The sequence below is a fragment of the Vombatus ursinus genome, unplaced genomic scaffold, assembly GCF_900497805.2.
Source record: "Vombatus ursinus unplaced genomic scaffold, bare-nosed wombat genome assembly UNPS02014768.1, whole genome shotgun sequence".
Classification (NCBI taxonomy): domain Eukaryota; kingdom Metazoa; phylum Chordata; class Mammalia; order Diprotodontia; family Vombatidae; genus Vombatus; species Vombatus ursinus.
The window spans coordinates 17,697,145-17,714,008 of NW_020954546.1; the positions used below are offsets into that span (position 1 = coordinate 17,697,145).

At 42.1% G+C, this 16,864-nt stretch overlaps 1 protein-coding gene across 2 annotated transcripts in view; it reads left to right on the forward strand.

The window, feature by feature from the left end:
* GALNT17 (polypeptide N-acetylgalactosaminyltransferase 17) overlaps nt 1-16,864 on the forward strand; it is a 434,680-nt gene that overhangs the window by 97,039 nt on the left and 320,777 nt on the right. Inside the window, exon 1 of one of the 2 annotated variants that reach the window (XM_027862450.1) lies at nt 12,742-12,899. The exons of the other annotated variant lie outside the window; for it this stretch is intronic. Coding sequence (XP_027718251.1) covers nt 12,893-12,899 — 7 coding nt within the window. The 5' untranslated portion in view covers nt 12,742-12,892. Of the gene's footprint in view, nt 1-12,741; nt 12,900-16,864 lie in introns of those variants that run through there. 2 annotated transcript variants of the gene reach the window in all.

Here is a 16,864-nt window from a genome sequence, read left to right on the forward strand (position 1 = left end):
TCCTTCCTTCCTTCCTCCCTCCTTCCTTCCTTCCTTCCTTCCTTCCTTCCTTCCTTCCTTCCTTCCTTCCTTCCTTCCTCTCTTCCTTCCTTCCCTTTTTCTTCCTCTCTCTTTCCTTCTTTCTTATCTCTTCCTTTCCCTTACCATCTCATTCTGTACCCTGAGTCAATCTATCACCTCTCAGTCAGGATGGGAATGGGTTTCTTCATCATCGGTCCATGAAAGGCATTTTTAAAAAAATGATTGACAAGATTTGAAGCCATGCAAGATAAAGGAAATGTCATTCACTTGGTAACATCAGCTCACTGAAGGGAGTGAGATGTTTCCAGTCTTTCCAGGCTCACTCTTGGTTGTGCTACCTACCACTGTGTGACCTTGGACGAGTCAGTTAAACTCTCCTAGCCTCAGTTTCCTTGTCTCTAAAATGAAGGGGTTGTACCAGATGACCCCTTCTAGCATTAATTCTATGGTCAATCACCTTGTCATCTTGTCAGGTGCAGAAATCAGTGAGGGAGTGTCATAGAAAGTTGTGGTAAATAGAAGACCACTTCTGCTCTCTCTCTAACAGGCCAGGGAAATTCTTGTACTGGCTGGGAAGTTGGTTCTCTGGAGAACCATTCTGGTTTTTGGATTTTTCTAGGTCTTGTGTAGTCCTACAAACTCTCTGTGGAGCTATGTTGCAAGAAACATGCTCAGAGGGAAGTAGAGAGGCAGTACATCTGAGCAACATCGGGGATTAAGCCCCGTTTGTTTTCTCTTGTCCTCCTTTCCATTCCCTTTGTTGTAACAAAATGGCCTAGTTTAACATTCCAGGCCTTCGCCAGCCTGGTTCCCCCAAGGCAGTTCTGGTGGCTCTCTATTGCACCTAGGAATGTTCTCTCATTGATCCTCACAACCACTGTATAAGGTAGGAACTATTATTTTCCCCATTTTACAGATAAGGAAACTGAGCCTGGAAAGAAGTGATTTGCTCAGGGTCACACAGCTACAAAATTGCTGAGGCAGGATTTGCACTCAGGTCTTCATGTCTTCAAGTTTAGCTCTATGCCCCCATCTTGTCTCCTTTCCTTCCCCTTCCCTCCCACTGCAGTTGTCTCATGTTAAACTACATGTCTTTAGGGAATAAAAAGATATCCATAATAAGAAGTCTACTGCTTTACATTTATGGGCCTTCTAATTCTTCTGGGGAGCTGCCTTTATGTTCTATGTGTAGGCCTATAGACAGTTCCCAGGCACTTAGGCTCTGGTTGTGTTTTTGCTTTCTTTGCCTCACCTCCATCCCCTGTAAAGCCAAAGAAAAATCCGTGCTTCTCAGTAAAGCCTGATTTCAGGCCTCCTGGGGTGCCCTAGTCTTGGCAGTTAAGTGGGGTCGGTGGCTTTAGTACCCACAGATGTTGCTGTCTGTCTCAGGGAGGATCTCCTGAGCTCTAGGGGTCTGGGACATCCTCTTTTCCCCAGAGAGGTAGAGAAAAAGCCTTTCCTGGTTCTCCTGAGTTGTGGGAGGCCTGGACTCAGTCAAAGCATCTGAGACGGGGCTGATGAAACAGCTTTGATGTGCTTTGGCAGGGGAGGGAGTCAATGAGGCAGCAGATAACGGGAGACCTTGTCATCTTTGAAATTCATTGTCTCCCTTTATTTGTCATTTTCCTTCATCTCTTGTCTTTCTGTTCTCAAGCACATCTTAGGATGGAGCCTCTTCTCAGAAAGGAGGCTGTCCTAAAGCCTCCTGTCCCCACGAGGGTGGCTTGAAGGAAGCCAGAGATTTCAAGAGGCAGAATCTAGGCATGAGGATGTTCTAGGACTGGGCAAAGACATGGAGGTGGGAGATGGGGCTTCATATATATGAGGAAGGGCAACAAGACTTTATGATCGGACCCTAGAGTACATGGAGGAGAGTATTGTATAAGGAGGGTAGGGCCATGTTGTGACAGGCTTTAAATGAGAAAAAGAGAAGTCCAAATAAACCAAGGCACCTGCCCCACCTGGCCCCACCTCCCACACGGATCTGGGAAATCATTTTTCTTTTTTTATATTTACATACTAATTTTTATATTACATATTAATTTACATATTAATTTTTCATTCATCAATGTTTACCCAAAACTCCGTGGTTTTTTAATATTAGGAATTTTAATACCAAGGACATCAGATCTACCCTGAACCCAAACTATAGTATTACAACTAGGACTTTGTCTGAAGCTACCAGAATTTAGAGGGGTCCTAGATTTACATTTTGCTGATGTTTTCACTTCTTCTGAGGCTAAGAATTTTGTTATCAATGAATTAACCAATAAACATTGATTAAATGCCTAGAAAGAGTTACGTACTGAGGATATGGGGACAAAGATAGAATACAGCCTCCTCTTAAGGAGATCATATTTTATGTACTTAAATTAGTACATGTAGTAATTAGACATGTACATTAATTAGTACTCGTAAAATATGTACAAGACAATTTTTTAGTGGGGGTGGGGTGGGAAACTAGCTGCTGGTTGGGGGTTGGGTGGTGCTTAGAAGAATGTTAGAAGAATAAGCACATTTGGAGGTTACTGGAGGGGCTACTTTTCTTTGCAGTGGCCCTGTAGCAGGTGAGCCCCTTCCTGGCCTCACCCATTGGAACAATGCCCTTTCAGGGGTCCTGTGCAGTATCCTAGGAACTCTCCACCAAGGGTTGGTGTCCTGGGTGACAAAATGTCTTGTTTTGTCTTTGAAATGATCTACCTTTGTCTACCGTAAGCATTCCCCTCTTTTATTAGACTGAGTAGATAATATCTTCTTGTAGGACGTTAAAAGTGGGAGCCAAATGGATTGTCTTGGTCTCCTGCGGACATACAGCTTGGTGACCCTTCCCCCGCTTTTTAAAATGGTGTTGATCTTTTTTTATTTAAATATTACCATTTCCTGATATGCCTTCCACCCAGAAAACCTCCCTTCAAATAAACACAAGCAAAACCAACCCGTATGGTAATTGCATCTGTCCTCTATGTCTTATTTCATATCCCGAGTCCTCTTCCCTCTTCTCCACTGAGTCAAAGGAAGAGTTGCTATCTCTCTTGGAGGCAGTGTGGCTCTGTAGGTAGGGCTGCAGTACTTGGAATCCATTAGACCTGTGTTACCATGGGTAAGTTACTCTGGGAGCCTCAGTTTTCTCATCTGTAAAATGACTCTAAGAATACCTGTAGCATCTCCCTCAGGGTGGTCATGAGGCTCAAATGAAATAATGTATGTAAAGCATCTAGGAAATTTTGAAGTAAAGTAAATATGATTATTTTGCATAGTTTTATTTTAGGAATTATGACACATTGTATTTAACCATGAAATTATTGGTTTACCTCAAAGAATGTGATTTTAAAATTCTTTTGCTGTATTCTTCAGTGTACTTTATTACAGAATGATATTTGTCGACTGAAGGGCAGGGTTGAAGATCCTGATGGGTCTCAAAAAATTGGGGGTCTTGCCAGGTACAGGATCTTACCTCAGGGACCCAGCCAGGGGACTCAAGAGCCTGGATTAGGGGGTCTGCCAAGAAAGATCCAGGTTGTTTCATAAGGAAACTAGGCCACATCATGGAAGATTTGTCAATGGAGGTAGAGGCTACGGGAGCTACCTGAGCCAGCTGCTGGGTTCTGTGGCCATCAGGATGTTGGGATGGCTGGACAGCTGCCTGCCTGGGCTTCTTCTGGTCTAGTTTCCCCCTCTGATTGGGAAGCCTGGATACCTGTGTCCAAATTTTTTTCCCCAAAGTCATGTGCCTCTGTTTTTTTTTTTTTTATGTATTGGAAGTAAGTAGCGAGAGACTGTGTCAAATCACAACACCCCAAATTATGTCAGTACTGCTCAATTCATGAGGCCAGAGGAGAAAGCAGTTAAGATAGGACTCTAAGCAGTGAATGCCGTTTTTAAAAAATTTATTGATTCACAAGAATCAGTTAATTAAGACGCTTTGGTAAGCCTAGTATAGATATGCATGCACAGTCAGAAGACATCTACCAACAAAGATTCATTCATGTAGAAAAATGAATTCATACATCAAAAGAGTCAAAAGTTAACAGACTCAAGTAGCCTTCCCAGCCTCCCCCAACCTGGGCAAGTCTCTCTGGGGAGAAGCAAAGGGCTTTCCAGTACTCAACAGATCCTGGCATTTCTTGTGTATGTATTTATATTTATTCATTTTATATTTATGCTGTTCCTATGGAAGCCTCATTGCTAAAAGAGTTGGCTCTGTTCTTTGTGTATGTATCCCCATTGCCTAACATAGCCCTGGGCACATAGTAGGTACTTAATAAGTTTTTGTTGATTTCCTCTGGATTCCAATGGGTACTTCTCAAAAAGGTCTTTTTGCTGTAGAGTCTGTTGATCCCAGTTCCGTTTCTGATGCTGACCACCTGTGTGACTTTGGGCACGTCACTCACTTCAGGCCTCAGTTTCCTCATCTGTAATATGAAAGAGCTGGATCTGCTGACCTCTGAGGGCCTTTCCAGCTCTTTCTAAGCTACTTAACCTCTCAATGCCCCCATATACTGCTCGTTGCAGAGAAAGGGCTGATCTACGTTCAGAAAGGGAGTATCCTCACTGGGGATCATAGGATCATAGATTGAGGACTAGAAGGGATCTTAGAAGCCATCAAGTTCAACCCTTTATTTTATAGACTAGGAAACTGAAAAGTTAAGTGACTTGGCTAATAAGTGTCTGGGGTAGGATTTGAACTCCGATCTTTCTTAACTCCAAATCCATCACTGTAGTCATGATGCCACCTAGCTGGTTTCCTCTTACCAAAGAAGTTATAAATCTGGTCTAAAATATAATTTTAAAAATTGATTTTTAATTTTTTTGTTTTTTATATTACCTGGATTTCCTCCTATATCCTCCCTCTCATCTCAACCAGAGAGCCATCCCTTACAACCAAGAACTTAAAATAAAAAATATAAAAAAGGAAAAAGAGGGAAAATAATTAGCAAAACTGATAAATATGTAGAAAAAATATGTTGATGATATTTGCAATATCTTTTTGGAAGAGCCGAGGGGAGGTATGTTATTTCTTTTCTCTGGCACCATGCTTGTTCTTTGAAATTGTGTAACATTCGAGAATAATAGTTACAAGTTCACCAATTATTAAGTCCTTGTCTACAACAATAATGTTGTATGGTTTGCAATGGGCCAGATCTTGGGGAAATTCCTCTCTCCGCTCGTCTTAAATAGGACTTGCCTCTGTGGTGCTTGGTACCTTTCTTATCTATTCCGATCAGTTATGGAGGCTTGGCTTCTGATGGCCATTGCCTTTGAAGAGGGTGCTGGGTGATCTCAGTAGGAGGCTCTTGGAGGAAAATTTGGGAAGGGATAGGCTGCTGATGGGGCTCTCTTCTGGAAGATGCTGGAATCCAAGAACCTAAAGTAGCCATGAGCATTCCATTTCCTTGACATTTCTCCCCCAGGAGCAGTGTGGGGGGAGCTCATGACACTCATTTTCTTATCTTCTGAAGTCAGCTAGGGGACGCAGTGGATGAAGTGGAATCTGGAAGACTTGAGCTGAAATCCAGTCTTAGCTGTGTGGCACCTTGGATGAGTCACTTAAATTCTGCCTGCCTTAATTTTCTCAGCTGTAAAATGCAGATAATAATAGAACCTACCTGCTACTCCACAAGGTTGTTTTGAGGATCAAATGAGATAATGTTTATAAAGTTCTTAGCACATAGTAGGTGCTTGATAAATGCTTACTCTCTTCCCCTTCTCCTTCCTCTCCTGATCTGTAGTGTTGCTTTGTACAGTCATAGTGAGGAGATGACAGATCTGGGGCTGCAAAGCACTCGAGAGACCATGGAGTGCATTCCCTTCATTTTACAGATGAGGAAACTGATGCACAGAAAAATGAAGTGATTTGCAGGCTACAGGCTTGCAACCCCCTCATCTTCTTGGAGAAGAGGAAACTAAAGGGGAGGGGAAGGAGGCATGTCAAGTAATTTGCTAGGAAGCTACCGAGGTGGGATTTGAACTCTGTTCTTCTAGACTCTGGTTTCGGTGTTCTCTACATGCTGCAGGTAGATAATATCAGGAGTGTGTTCTTAAAAACAACTCCATTAAATCCCATGCTATTGTAGATTATATCCTGGACTGTGGGTGAGGGTCTAGCCCTAGTTCTGCTGTTAAACCGGGGACAAATTGGTTTACCTCTCTGTAAACCTAGACTGTACCTGAAAAGTTCAACCCTTTGAGAAGTAAGGGAGTGGGATGTGGAGCACCATGAATGAATGCATGAATGAATCAATAAAACGTTTACTTTGATACTTATAGAAAAGCTGGAGATACAGTTGGGAAAGCAAGACCGTCTACTCCCCCATTAGGATGAGGTGTTCGAAGTTACCCCCCAAAATCCCCAAACTACCTTGTTTTCTCTTTCTTTCTTTCTTTCTTTCTTTCTTTCTTTCTTTCTTTCTTTCTTTCTTTCTTTCTTTCTTTCTTTCTTTCTTTCTTTCTTTCTCTCTCTCTCTCTCTCTCTCTCTTTCTTTCTTTCTTTCTTTCTTTCTCTTTCTCTCCTTCTTTCCTTCTTTCCTTCCTTCCTTCCTTCTTTCTTTCTCTCTCTACATATATACACATACACATATACATAATATACAGACACACATACCTACGCGCACGTGTGTGTGTGTGTGTGTGTGTGTGTGTGTGTGTGTGTGTGTGTTGTCTCCTTAAGGGAAAGGATGGCTTCCCCTTTTGTCCTTATTTCCCTAGTGCTGAGACTAGGTCCTGGCACATGCTGAGTCCTTAATAAATGCTGATTGATTGACTGACCCTGGTTGGTGGTACCATTCTGAGTTTAGTTTCCACTAACAGTTCTGACATTCTGGTTTCTTTTCCTCGTGTTTCAGCAGCTGCCTTTCCTGTGTTGCCTTCTAGGGTAAGCCTCCCCCTATCTTTCCTTTAGGACCAGGCAGCTTGGGTTCAAATCCTGTTCTGATGCTCACATCCAGTGTTGTCTTGGGCAAATCACTCACTTCCATGGTTTCCTCCTCTTTAAGATGAAGATGGTCATATTAGATTAGAAGCTCTTAACCTTTTTTATGTCTTAGACTCTGATGGCAGTCTGAAAAAAAAAAGTGATGGACTCACTTCTCAGAATAATATTTATTGCCTTCATTTATGTTGTAGAAAAAGCTAAATTCCAGCTTGAGGTCAGTGAATATAAAAGTATATATTATTTTTCCTTTCCAAGTTCACTAACCTCCTGAAATCCGTCCATGGGACCCCTTCTGTAGACCCCATCTGATCTCAATGGTCTCCAAGATTGCGTCTAGCTCTAAATCTATCATTCTATGATTCTAAGTTATGACCTCTCTGGGGCTTACTTTCTTCATGTGTAGAATGCAAGGGGCCCTTTCAACTCTGAGTCTATGATTCAACCAGCCTCCTGGGACCCTGCAGCTGTGGCTGGCTGCTAAACTCTTGGCCATCACCTTGTTCTCCTCAGCTATAGAATCAAGCTGACTCAGGTCATTGCTGAGGTCCCTTCCAGCTCTCATTTTGGATGACTCTAAGCCCAGCTCCCCGTCCTCTACATTTGTGCAGTATTCCCCCCTTCCCTTGAATCAGAAATCCTAATGCATTTTAATAATCCCATTAACACATCCATTAGCAGTAGATAAATGATGGGAATTTTCAAAATCGAGAAAACACTGGCTGGGAGGGTTCTCAGGAATGCACCAATTTCCATTGCACAGTGTGAGATGGGATGCTGCCATTAACACCCCTGAAATGTGTACATTGATAGCGGGGTAAGTGCCACTTAGTATGGTACATAAATTGTCTGGAAGCATCTGGAACTTGTAGAGATGATTCGTCGGTTTGTTTGAATAAAACATTGCTGAATAGGGGCTTTAAAACTGTGTGCTGTCGTAAGCTTCCCATGCAAAGAGCCAACATGAGTGCACATACACTGTGCTGATTATGGAACATTGTTTGGGAAACCCACCTAGGAATTCAAGTTTTCGCATTCACAGGGATGGACAAATGAATGTGGCCCCACCAGCAGGGTGAAGAAGCCAGTTTCTTTCTTCAGATTTGTGTCCCCCCCATCTAGCACTTTGCCTGGACCATAGTAGGTATTTAATAAATGTTTTTGGTTGACTTACAAAGCTCATGTTAGGCATATGTGAATCTTGAGGCCATGAACTGAATCACTTCCCCTCCTTACTTGGGATTGTATATTGTCAGAGCTGGATGGGATCCTTAAGAGGAAGGTCCAACCCCTTCCTATTATAAAGAAGGAAACTGAGGTCCAGATTGAGAAGGAGGAGCCAGGATATTTCAGTACCCAGGCCAGTTCCTTTAATACTTATGATGCAGTTCTTCTGTTGTAGGTACTATTGATTTTGTCAGTTTGCTCTGAACTGGTGTCTACTGAACTCTCTGAGGACAATGATTTTATGTGTTGAAGATGTTTCTGACCCTTGTTAGGCTACTGTAATTATGTTATTGCCAAAGAGGATGTAGGTGCAGAATCATTCAAAAGACGCTTATTAACTGGCTTCTATGTGTTAGGTGCAGGGTAAGGTGATAGGGATGAAAAGATAAAAATCAAGCTATCTCAGTTCTTAGGGAATTTTCATTTTACTGGGGGAGATAACATGTATTCATATAATTATAAATGTAAGGTATGTGCACTGCCCATGTAAAATGTGTATGCCTACATGGCTTACATAGGGCTGCTCATCCACCTTTGGTGTCTGCCTGGCACTCAACTCTCACCTGTGGCTCCAGGAAAGTGTAGCATGTTCAGTAGCCCATCTCTGTAGATGGGCTAACCCAGGTGAAGGGCCTCAAACCCGTAGGGGAGTATCTACCCCAAGCATATGAAGACTTCCCAGGTGGAATGGGCAGATGAGAACAATTTGTTTCAATGGCCAGGAAGGTGACTGGCCTCACCTGAATCCAGTTCATGCATGAATCAAGATATCACTTGTTGATATTATTGATGTTCTTAGAAAATGAAGGACAAACAACAACAAATAACAAACGTGGTCTACCCGTGGTAGACATGTGAAAATAAGGTTTACATGTGGCAGACATGTAAATATGGTCTATACATGGTTCATGGCGAGGCATTGATAGATATCTCTGAAATCTTGCCTACTCTTCTCCCAGGGAGATTTCAATTCTTGCCTACAGGGGCCTTGAGGCAGGCCCCTATGTTCTCCTCTGAGAAAAAGGGGCCCTGGACTATAATTATATCTACCCTTCTAAATGTTGCTAGTCTAGGGGTGTGATATTTTTTAGGTCCAAGATGTTTTCCTGATTGCTGTCCCTTAAAGGAGAAAGAGTAACCCCATGCTTATACACAAAGATTCCCACCAAATGCTAGTTACACAAAAGACCATCACAAATAGTGAAAAGTCAATGAATATCCTTCCATCCGAGAAAATAGTTAACAGAAATCAGAGAAGTTATACAGATTAGAATATATCAGACAATACACAGAAGGAATGAAGTCTCCTACTGGGAACAAGTTATCTCGGCTTACCTGAGGGAGAGTCCCTGATCTCACCCAAGGAGAATTTCCCTGGAATCTCTAAAGAGGCAAGCTGAAAATCAGGGACCTGTTAAGCCACTGGCTCCTTTACCTGTCTGCTGCTTGCCAAAGTCTTTTCTCTCTCCACCAAAAGACATGTCCTCTCTGAAAGCCAAAATGAGGAAGAATGTCTCTACTCTCCAAAACTCTCCTTTCAATTCCACTCCTTATGCAGGCACAAGTGAGTATTCATTCTCTCTACCAACCCAGAATCACATCTAAGCAGCAACATGTAAAATTCACCATTTGAAACATATCTATATCTATAGATACAGAGAGATAAGTATAGATTATATATCATATATAATTTTTTGTATATAAAGTAAATACGATGGGTTTTTTCTTTTTGAGTTGAGGAGAAAGAGAGGCACCTCCACCCCTCACCAGCAGCTGGATGGAAGAATGAGGAAAGACGTTAACTGAAGCAGGATATACTGCGTGAGCTGAGCTTTGAAGGAAGGTAGGGGTTCAAAGAATCAGAGATAAGGAAGGAGTGCATCCTGGACAGGGGGGACAGCCTGTGCAAGGCATGGAGATAAGCTATGGGGTTTCATGGGTGAGAGACCAGTTAAGCTTGGATTGTAGAATTCACAAAAGTGAGAAATGTTTAATTGGCCTGGAAAGGTTGGTTGGGAAAGACTTTAAATAGCAAACAAAGGTGCCCGTGTTTGATTCCAGAGGCAAATTTGGAACTGGAGATTACTGTGTAAGTGATTAAGATAGTCAGAAGTGGCCTTAGCTGTATGGAGGATAGACTGGAGTGGGGTGAGAAGGAGTTGGGGAAACCAAGGAGGAACCTATTCTAGTAGCCCAGGTGAGAGGTGATAGGGCTGGGCCTGAACTAGACACCATTGTGATGTGCACAGTGTGATTGCATATGTGTGTGTGTTTCTATTACCTATGCTGAGGCTTCAGACTAGGGACATGGCCCTTCCAGTATCTGGACTCTTAGCTCCCCAGAAAGAAAACAAGGTATAAATAAACGCGAGACCATGATAATTTTAAAGACCCATCACAATGCCTACCCTTCCCTGCTGGCTGATAACTAACATTCCGTGCTGCCCACCACAGTGACTACCATTTCAATAAAGCTTTGGAGGGAGATTGCTTAAATTACTTTGAAAACCCCCCCAGGAGCTTTTGGCCCCTTTAATAATGTACAGCAAGGGAACCTGTGTCCTCATTAAGAAGAGGAACTAGGTCTGTGCTTGCTGCTCACAATTGTCTCCCTTTCTGCAAGGGGCCAGGAGGAATCCAAAAGCATCAGCCAGGCTGATAGCAAAATTTGATACGCCACAGGAAAATAGTTCCACTTTTCTCCCTGAGCCCTCTCCCCCTTCCATTCCCCCCCGCAAAAAAAACAAAACAACCAACAACTCTCAAAAGCTCCTTCTGGCATTTCCTGATGCCCTGGCTATTGGGCAATCACAATGTAGGACAGGATATCAACTGGAAGTGGTTATTTTCTGTTCCAAATGAAGAGCAGCTGTTCTCTTCTAGCTTGGATGAGAAGCCATTTATCGCTCTCCCCCTCCCAGCCAGTTTCTGCTTGTCTGTCTCTCCTCTCCCTAAGCCTCTCTCTCTCTCTCTCTCTCTCTCTCTCTCTCTCTCTCTCTCTCTCTCTCTCTCGCTGTTTCTTTCCTCTTTCTGTCTCAATTTCTTTTTTTCTCTCTCTTCTTTCTCTTCTATGTGTCTTCTTTCTGTCTTTTTTCCCTCTAAGCATCTACTTTTCTCTTCTTTTCCTTTCTTCTACCTCCCTCTTCTCTTTCCAATCAGATTAATTGTGAACTGTTAACAGCAAGTGGAGAGATTACAAAAATTATAGGCAGTCCTCTTAAAAGCCAGATGCATAGAAAAGAAGTCCCAGGTATTCTCAAAACCCTAATGTATTACTATTATCTCATCCCTATTCAGGAAAAGATCCAATATTTTTTTTAAACAATTGCTATTTATTTTTAACATTAATTTTTAAACATTTTGAGTTCCAAATTCTCTCCTCCTCTCCAAAGATCCAGTCTTCATGACACTTTTTAAATAGCTCCTCAAACTCTATGTTTCTTTATGTAACCTGAGCCTTTGAAAGCTACACATAGGTCCAAAATATTTGTCGGGTCACCATCTATTAATAAGTGCTTTATTCATCTATTTAAAACCACAGTCCCCATATGATATTTATTTGGTTAACATATCTAATCAGAGGATAGATGAAATTGAAGCAAAGGCATTTAATCAGGAGTCCCCCCCTTCCCCCCCATGCACAAGGGCATACTTACCTGCAGATTTCCATACTGTTGATAAGAGAGGGAACACTAATAACCTAGACAACTCATCATTGTAGAGTTGTATCCCAGTGGGAATGACTTTCTGCCTCTGAAGCTGCTATTCTCTGCCTCCTTCCAGAGCTACTAGTGTCCTTCCACTAGATTTTTTTTTCTTCACTGAACTGCCTTCTGCTGTTTTCATACCTGGTTGCTACTGTCATTCTCTGCCAAGAAAATCCCAAACTGGGTCATAAAGAATTGGAAATGACTGCAAAACCAACCGAATAATTGAAATCTAAAAACAAAAGAAGCCAATAAAACTCCTCCCCCTCCCCCACTTTGTTTATTTAAAAAAATTGTGATGTAGTAGTTAGAGAGCCTTGAGTTCAAGTCTCACCTCTGACATATACTGCGTGATCAAGTCATTGAAACTTATACCTCAAGTAATTCCCCACAACTCTTAAGTTGAAAAAAAAGTGCTGATTTGCATTGATAAGGGGGATTCCTTACCTGGAGTTCCCTAAATGGATGAAATCACAGGTCTGGCTTAAGAGAAAAAAAAGGTTCATAATCATGCTTCATAAAACACACTCTCATGATTTAAACTGATTGAGGTGGAGTTGGGGTAGAAGGCTGAACTGAAGCGGTAAAAAAACGGAACTGAAGGCTAATTTAAAAAGAAATGTGTTTTCCAATGCTAACAATAACTCAAATAATGCTTCTAAGCAAATAACCTGCTAAGTTTGCATTAGTAAAGAGATGATTCATTTGTTATCTTTTTTCTGCCAATAATGAATATATTTATATCCTTAAGAACAGTTACTTCCCTTCAGTTGTTTAAACATGCCCCCTACAAGCTTAGTTCTATTAATTTGCCTCAGAAACACTTCCTTTTCTAGCCAATTCAGAAGGAATGTTCAACTCAGCTCGAACTGAAAGAAGCAGCCTCTACATTGGTGGCATCTGAGTGAGAGTTTTGCTTGGTGAATCCTCCACCATTTGGGTACTTGTTGAAAAACGAGTAATGCTTCTCCAGCACTTAGCACAATGCCTGGCATGGGCTAGGTGCTGAATGAAAGGTGGGTGACTTTAGCATTGATTTATTCATAGTATTGGTTATTTATACACAGAATAGTACCATGATTTACCCACTAAGAACATATTTACTAAGCGCCTGCTACTCTTTATGACCCCATTTGGGATTTTCTTGGCAAAGACACTGGAGTGGTTTGCCATTGCCTTCTCCAGCTCATTTGACAGATGAGGAAACTGAGGCAAACAGGATGAAGTGACTTGTCCAGGGTTACGCAGCTAGTAAGTATCTGAGGCTGGCTTTGAACTCGAGAAACAAAGTGGGGTAGTGAATAGAGAGCTGGTCTCAGATTCAGGAAGATCTGAGTTCAAAGGCTGCCTTTGAAACACCGAACTGGGTCAAACCTGGGTAAGTCACCTACTCGAGTTACAGAGCAGGTACTGTCTCCCATTGGTAGAAAGAATATCTTCACCTTTTTTGAGGGGGGTGGGGGAAGGCTAGGCATCTTGCTGTCTGTCCACAAGGAAGCAAGAGATGTTTTCTCAGTCTTTAGCATTTGGGGGATTTTTGACTTTGTTTCATTGCTTCATTGATATTCTTGCAATGTGAAGAGATCAAAAGAAAGACTCTTCCTCCTACCCCCCAGCCACCCATGTGGCTACATTGTCATGGATCTGGGTTCAAATCCCACCTTTGTCACTAACAACCTGTGTGACCTTGGGCATGTCTCTTGACTGCTCCAGGCCTTAGTTTCCTTATTTGTAAAGTGAGGGGGTTGGACCAGATGGTCTCTGAGGCAGCCATTTTCATCCTAAGTATGTTTGCCATCTGCCTGACTTTGCTATCACCTGTAGATCTGATAGCCATCTATGCCTTTATCAGAGGCATGGAAAAAATGCTAATTTTATTTTAATCCCCTTAGCAAATGAAATAACATGTGAAACAGAAACACTAAGGATCCTCTAAAAGCCAGCTGTTCATCGGTGGTGGTTTATTTATTGTTCATTGTATTGAAGTAGAAATATCTCATCTCCACCTTGATCTGATGTTAAACTCCTTGGTGATGGTGGTGGTCAGGAGGCAGGAGAGGCAAGGAATAATTGTTTCCATTTTTGTCTTTGTGTTCCCCAGAATAGAGCCATAGCACTGTACCAGGCATACAGTAGGGGCTTAAAAAATGCTTCTTGAATTCAGTTGACTGGAACTAGGCTTTGCACTCCTTTAGGAAAGGGTTGGCATCCTGTACTCTTTCCACTACCTCTCCACCAACCGCTAGTGCTTTGCACAATATCAGGCATTCAATTTTATGGATGGGTGTATGCACATACATGTATGTATATGTGTGTCACGTGTGCACACATAGTGTATCTATGTATATGTATGGGCATACATTCACTGCTGTCCAGTCACGTCTGACTCTTTGTGACCCCATGTACCATACTATCCATGGGTTTTTCTTGGCAAAGATGCTGGAGTAGTTTGCCATTTCCTTCTCCAGTGGATATATACATATATATGTATACACACATATATGTACAGACATACACATATATATGTGTATATACATACACACATCTATATTATATATATATTTGACTGAACTAGAAATTTTAATGGCTTGAAGCTTACGGTTATTTCAGGGGGAAAAAAGCAAAAGAAAGTTTGTTGTGCTTTAGAGAGCTGTGATAACACTTATAAGACTTGTTTTCCCAGGAGGTGTTCTAGGCTATAAAAATATAAACCTATATTCAACAGTGACAGACTCTTAACAGAAATTTAGGTCGTTGGGAGAATGTCCACCTTGAGGGTTGGGAGAATGTCCACCTTGAGGGTGGCGGCGTTGGAGGAGGGTGGGTCAGTGGGACACTGGATTGGGGGTTGGGGAATTCATTCCATGCTGGTACTTGTTCCTTGTGTGATATAGGAATGTCATGGCACCTGAAGGCTGATACTTCAATCTCTGAATCTAAGATTCAGTGGTTCTCCATGGTTCCTTCTGTGACCTCCACTCACTGCCACACCAGCCGAAAGTGGCAAAGAGCAGTGGAGTCTGTAAAAACCCTAGGATACTGTGTCTTGCTGAAGCCTCGACATGTCATAACTGGCATGCTTTGGATGGAGACTTTCCTTTCAAGGTGGACCACAATATTATTAGCAACCCACAGGGTGAAAAGGAGATGCTGTCTTACTCATTTTCTTCACTGGTTTTGGTATTTCCATCTTGTGTTTCTTCTACAGTCGAGAAGCGTTGTTAATCATCTAGTATGTTCTGGGCACTGTACAAAGAATGAAACAATCCCTGCCTACAGGAAGCTTACATTTCATTGGGGATGCAAGAAGTATGTATCTAAATAAGTACATGTAAGCATCATCATAGTAGTTAAATAAGAAGTTTTTGAAGGAGAACATGGGTACAATTAGGGGAAATTGAGGAACTGAGTCCATGGTCGGTACCCAGTAAATACCTTGTGGAAATGGAACCCGGCAGGGCAAACAGATGAATGCCATTTGAAGAGCATAGAACTGCTCCTGAGATGTAGCTAATCTCCTCAGCACCCACGAGCAGAATGCCAAACCAACAAAGAAGAGAACAAGAGTGATGACTGAGCAGGAAGGCAGGCCTGGAAAACCCATTAAAAGCACCAAGTCAAACCCTGCAAAATACTTTCCTAACCTTAAAAAGTGGCAAGCCCTGGCTCTGTAAAAAGCCAATTAGGAAGAAAGAGCGAGCCAGTCAGTGGAGAAAATACATCTATCCACTCAGAATTTCTCTTTATAAAGGCAATTTGCATAACAATGATTGCATATTGGTTCTGAGGCCTGGCTATTGCGTATTGGACTCCTTCCAGAGTGGCTATTGTGTCAGATGGAGAGTCCCCCTAGAAACCAGGTTTTTAAAGGGAAATTAAATTTCAAGTGTTGAGTTCCTGCCACTGTTAGGTTTGGGAAGGGATTAAAGGGAAAATTTGTGTCTCAGGGAGATGTAAAGAAAATTCATCAGGAGCACATTAGGCTGGCCACTTAAAAAACCCCTTCATCTTAATGGATAAGAAGAAAGATAATTTAATTTCAACTCCCTGTTAACCATCACATCAGGTACTTTGGTGCCCTTCATCTTTGCACTGAGGATGGGTTTACTTCTTCCTTCCTTTTGGAAACTGGAATATGAGAGAGCTGTGTGTGTGTGTGTGTGTGTGTGTGTGTTTTCTTCTTGTGATTTCTTGGTTCTCAAATAACGGAACCCTGGGACAGAAGGAAAACAAAGGCTTGTTGGAAGCAACTCAGACAAATTCACTCTTCCTGGGGAATGCAGATTCAGAATGTTAGGGCCTGCGTGGGATCTTAGAGATCATCTCTTCCAAATGGGCCATTTTAAAGGGAAGGAAACATTCCCAAAGAGGCTGATTTATCTACCCAAGGACCCTTAGCAGGATAGTTAAGACAGTAAGGTGACATAGTGCTGCACTTGGATTCGGGAAGACCTGAGTTCAAATCTCATCTTAGATGCTTACTATTTGACTTGAGAGGGAGAGAAACAGACAGACACAGAGACACAGAGAGAGACAGGGAGGGAGGAGAGAGGGAGAGAAGGAAAGAGAGAAGAGAGAGAGAGACAGAGAGAGAGACACTCATTCCCTACCCTCATAGAGCATATATTCTTTTGGAGGAGATATAATCTACATTTTTAAGAAAAAAAAAAGTGTGTTCTGAAAAGAAAATAAGTAAACCTTGCGGCCAGAGTAAGCATGTAACTGATTGATAGCCAGGGTGCTCCACTGATATCCCCATGATGTCAAGATCAAGGAAGCCACCCCCTCCAATATGCTAGGTGGCCCATTTAAGGGAAGGCAAGTACAAGACTGGTACAGGTTGGGCAGGCCTGGATGGATTGCAATCTGCATCATTGGAGGGAATGCTCGATTGAAGTCATAGGTCCGTTATAGTAACTGAATTATCCAGGATAAAACATAGGGAATAAGTCAACTGATATTGACCTCATTTAGGAAACTG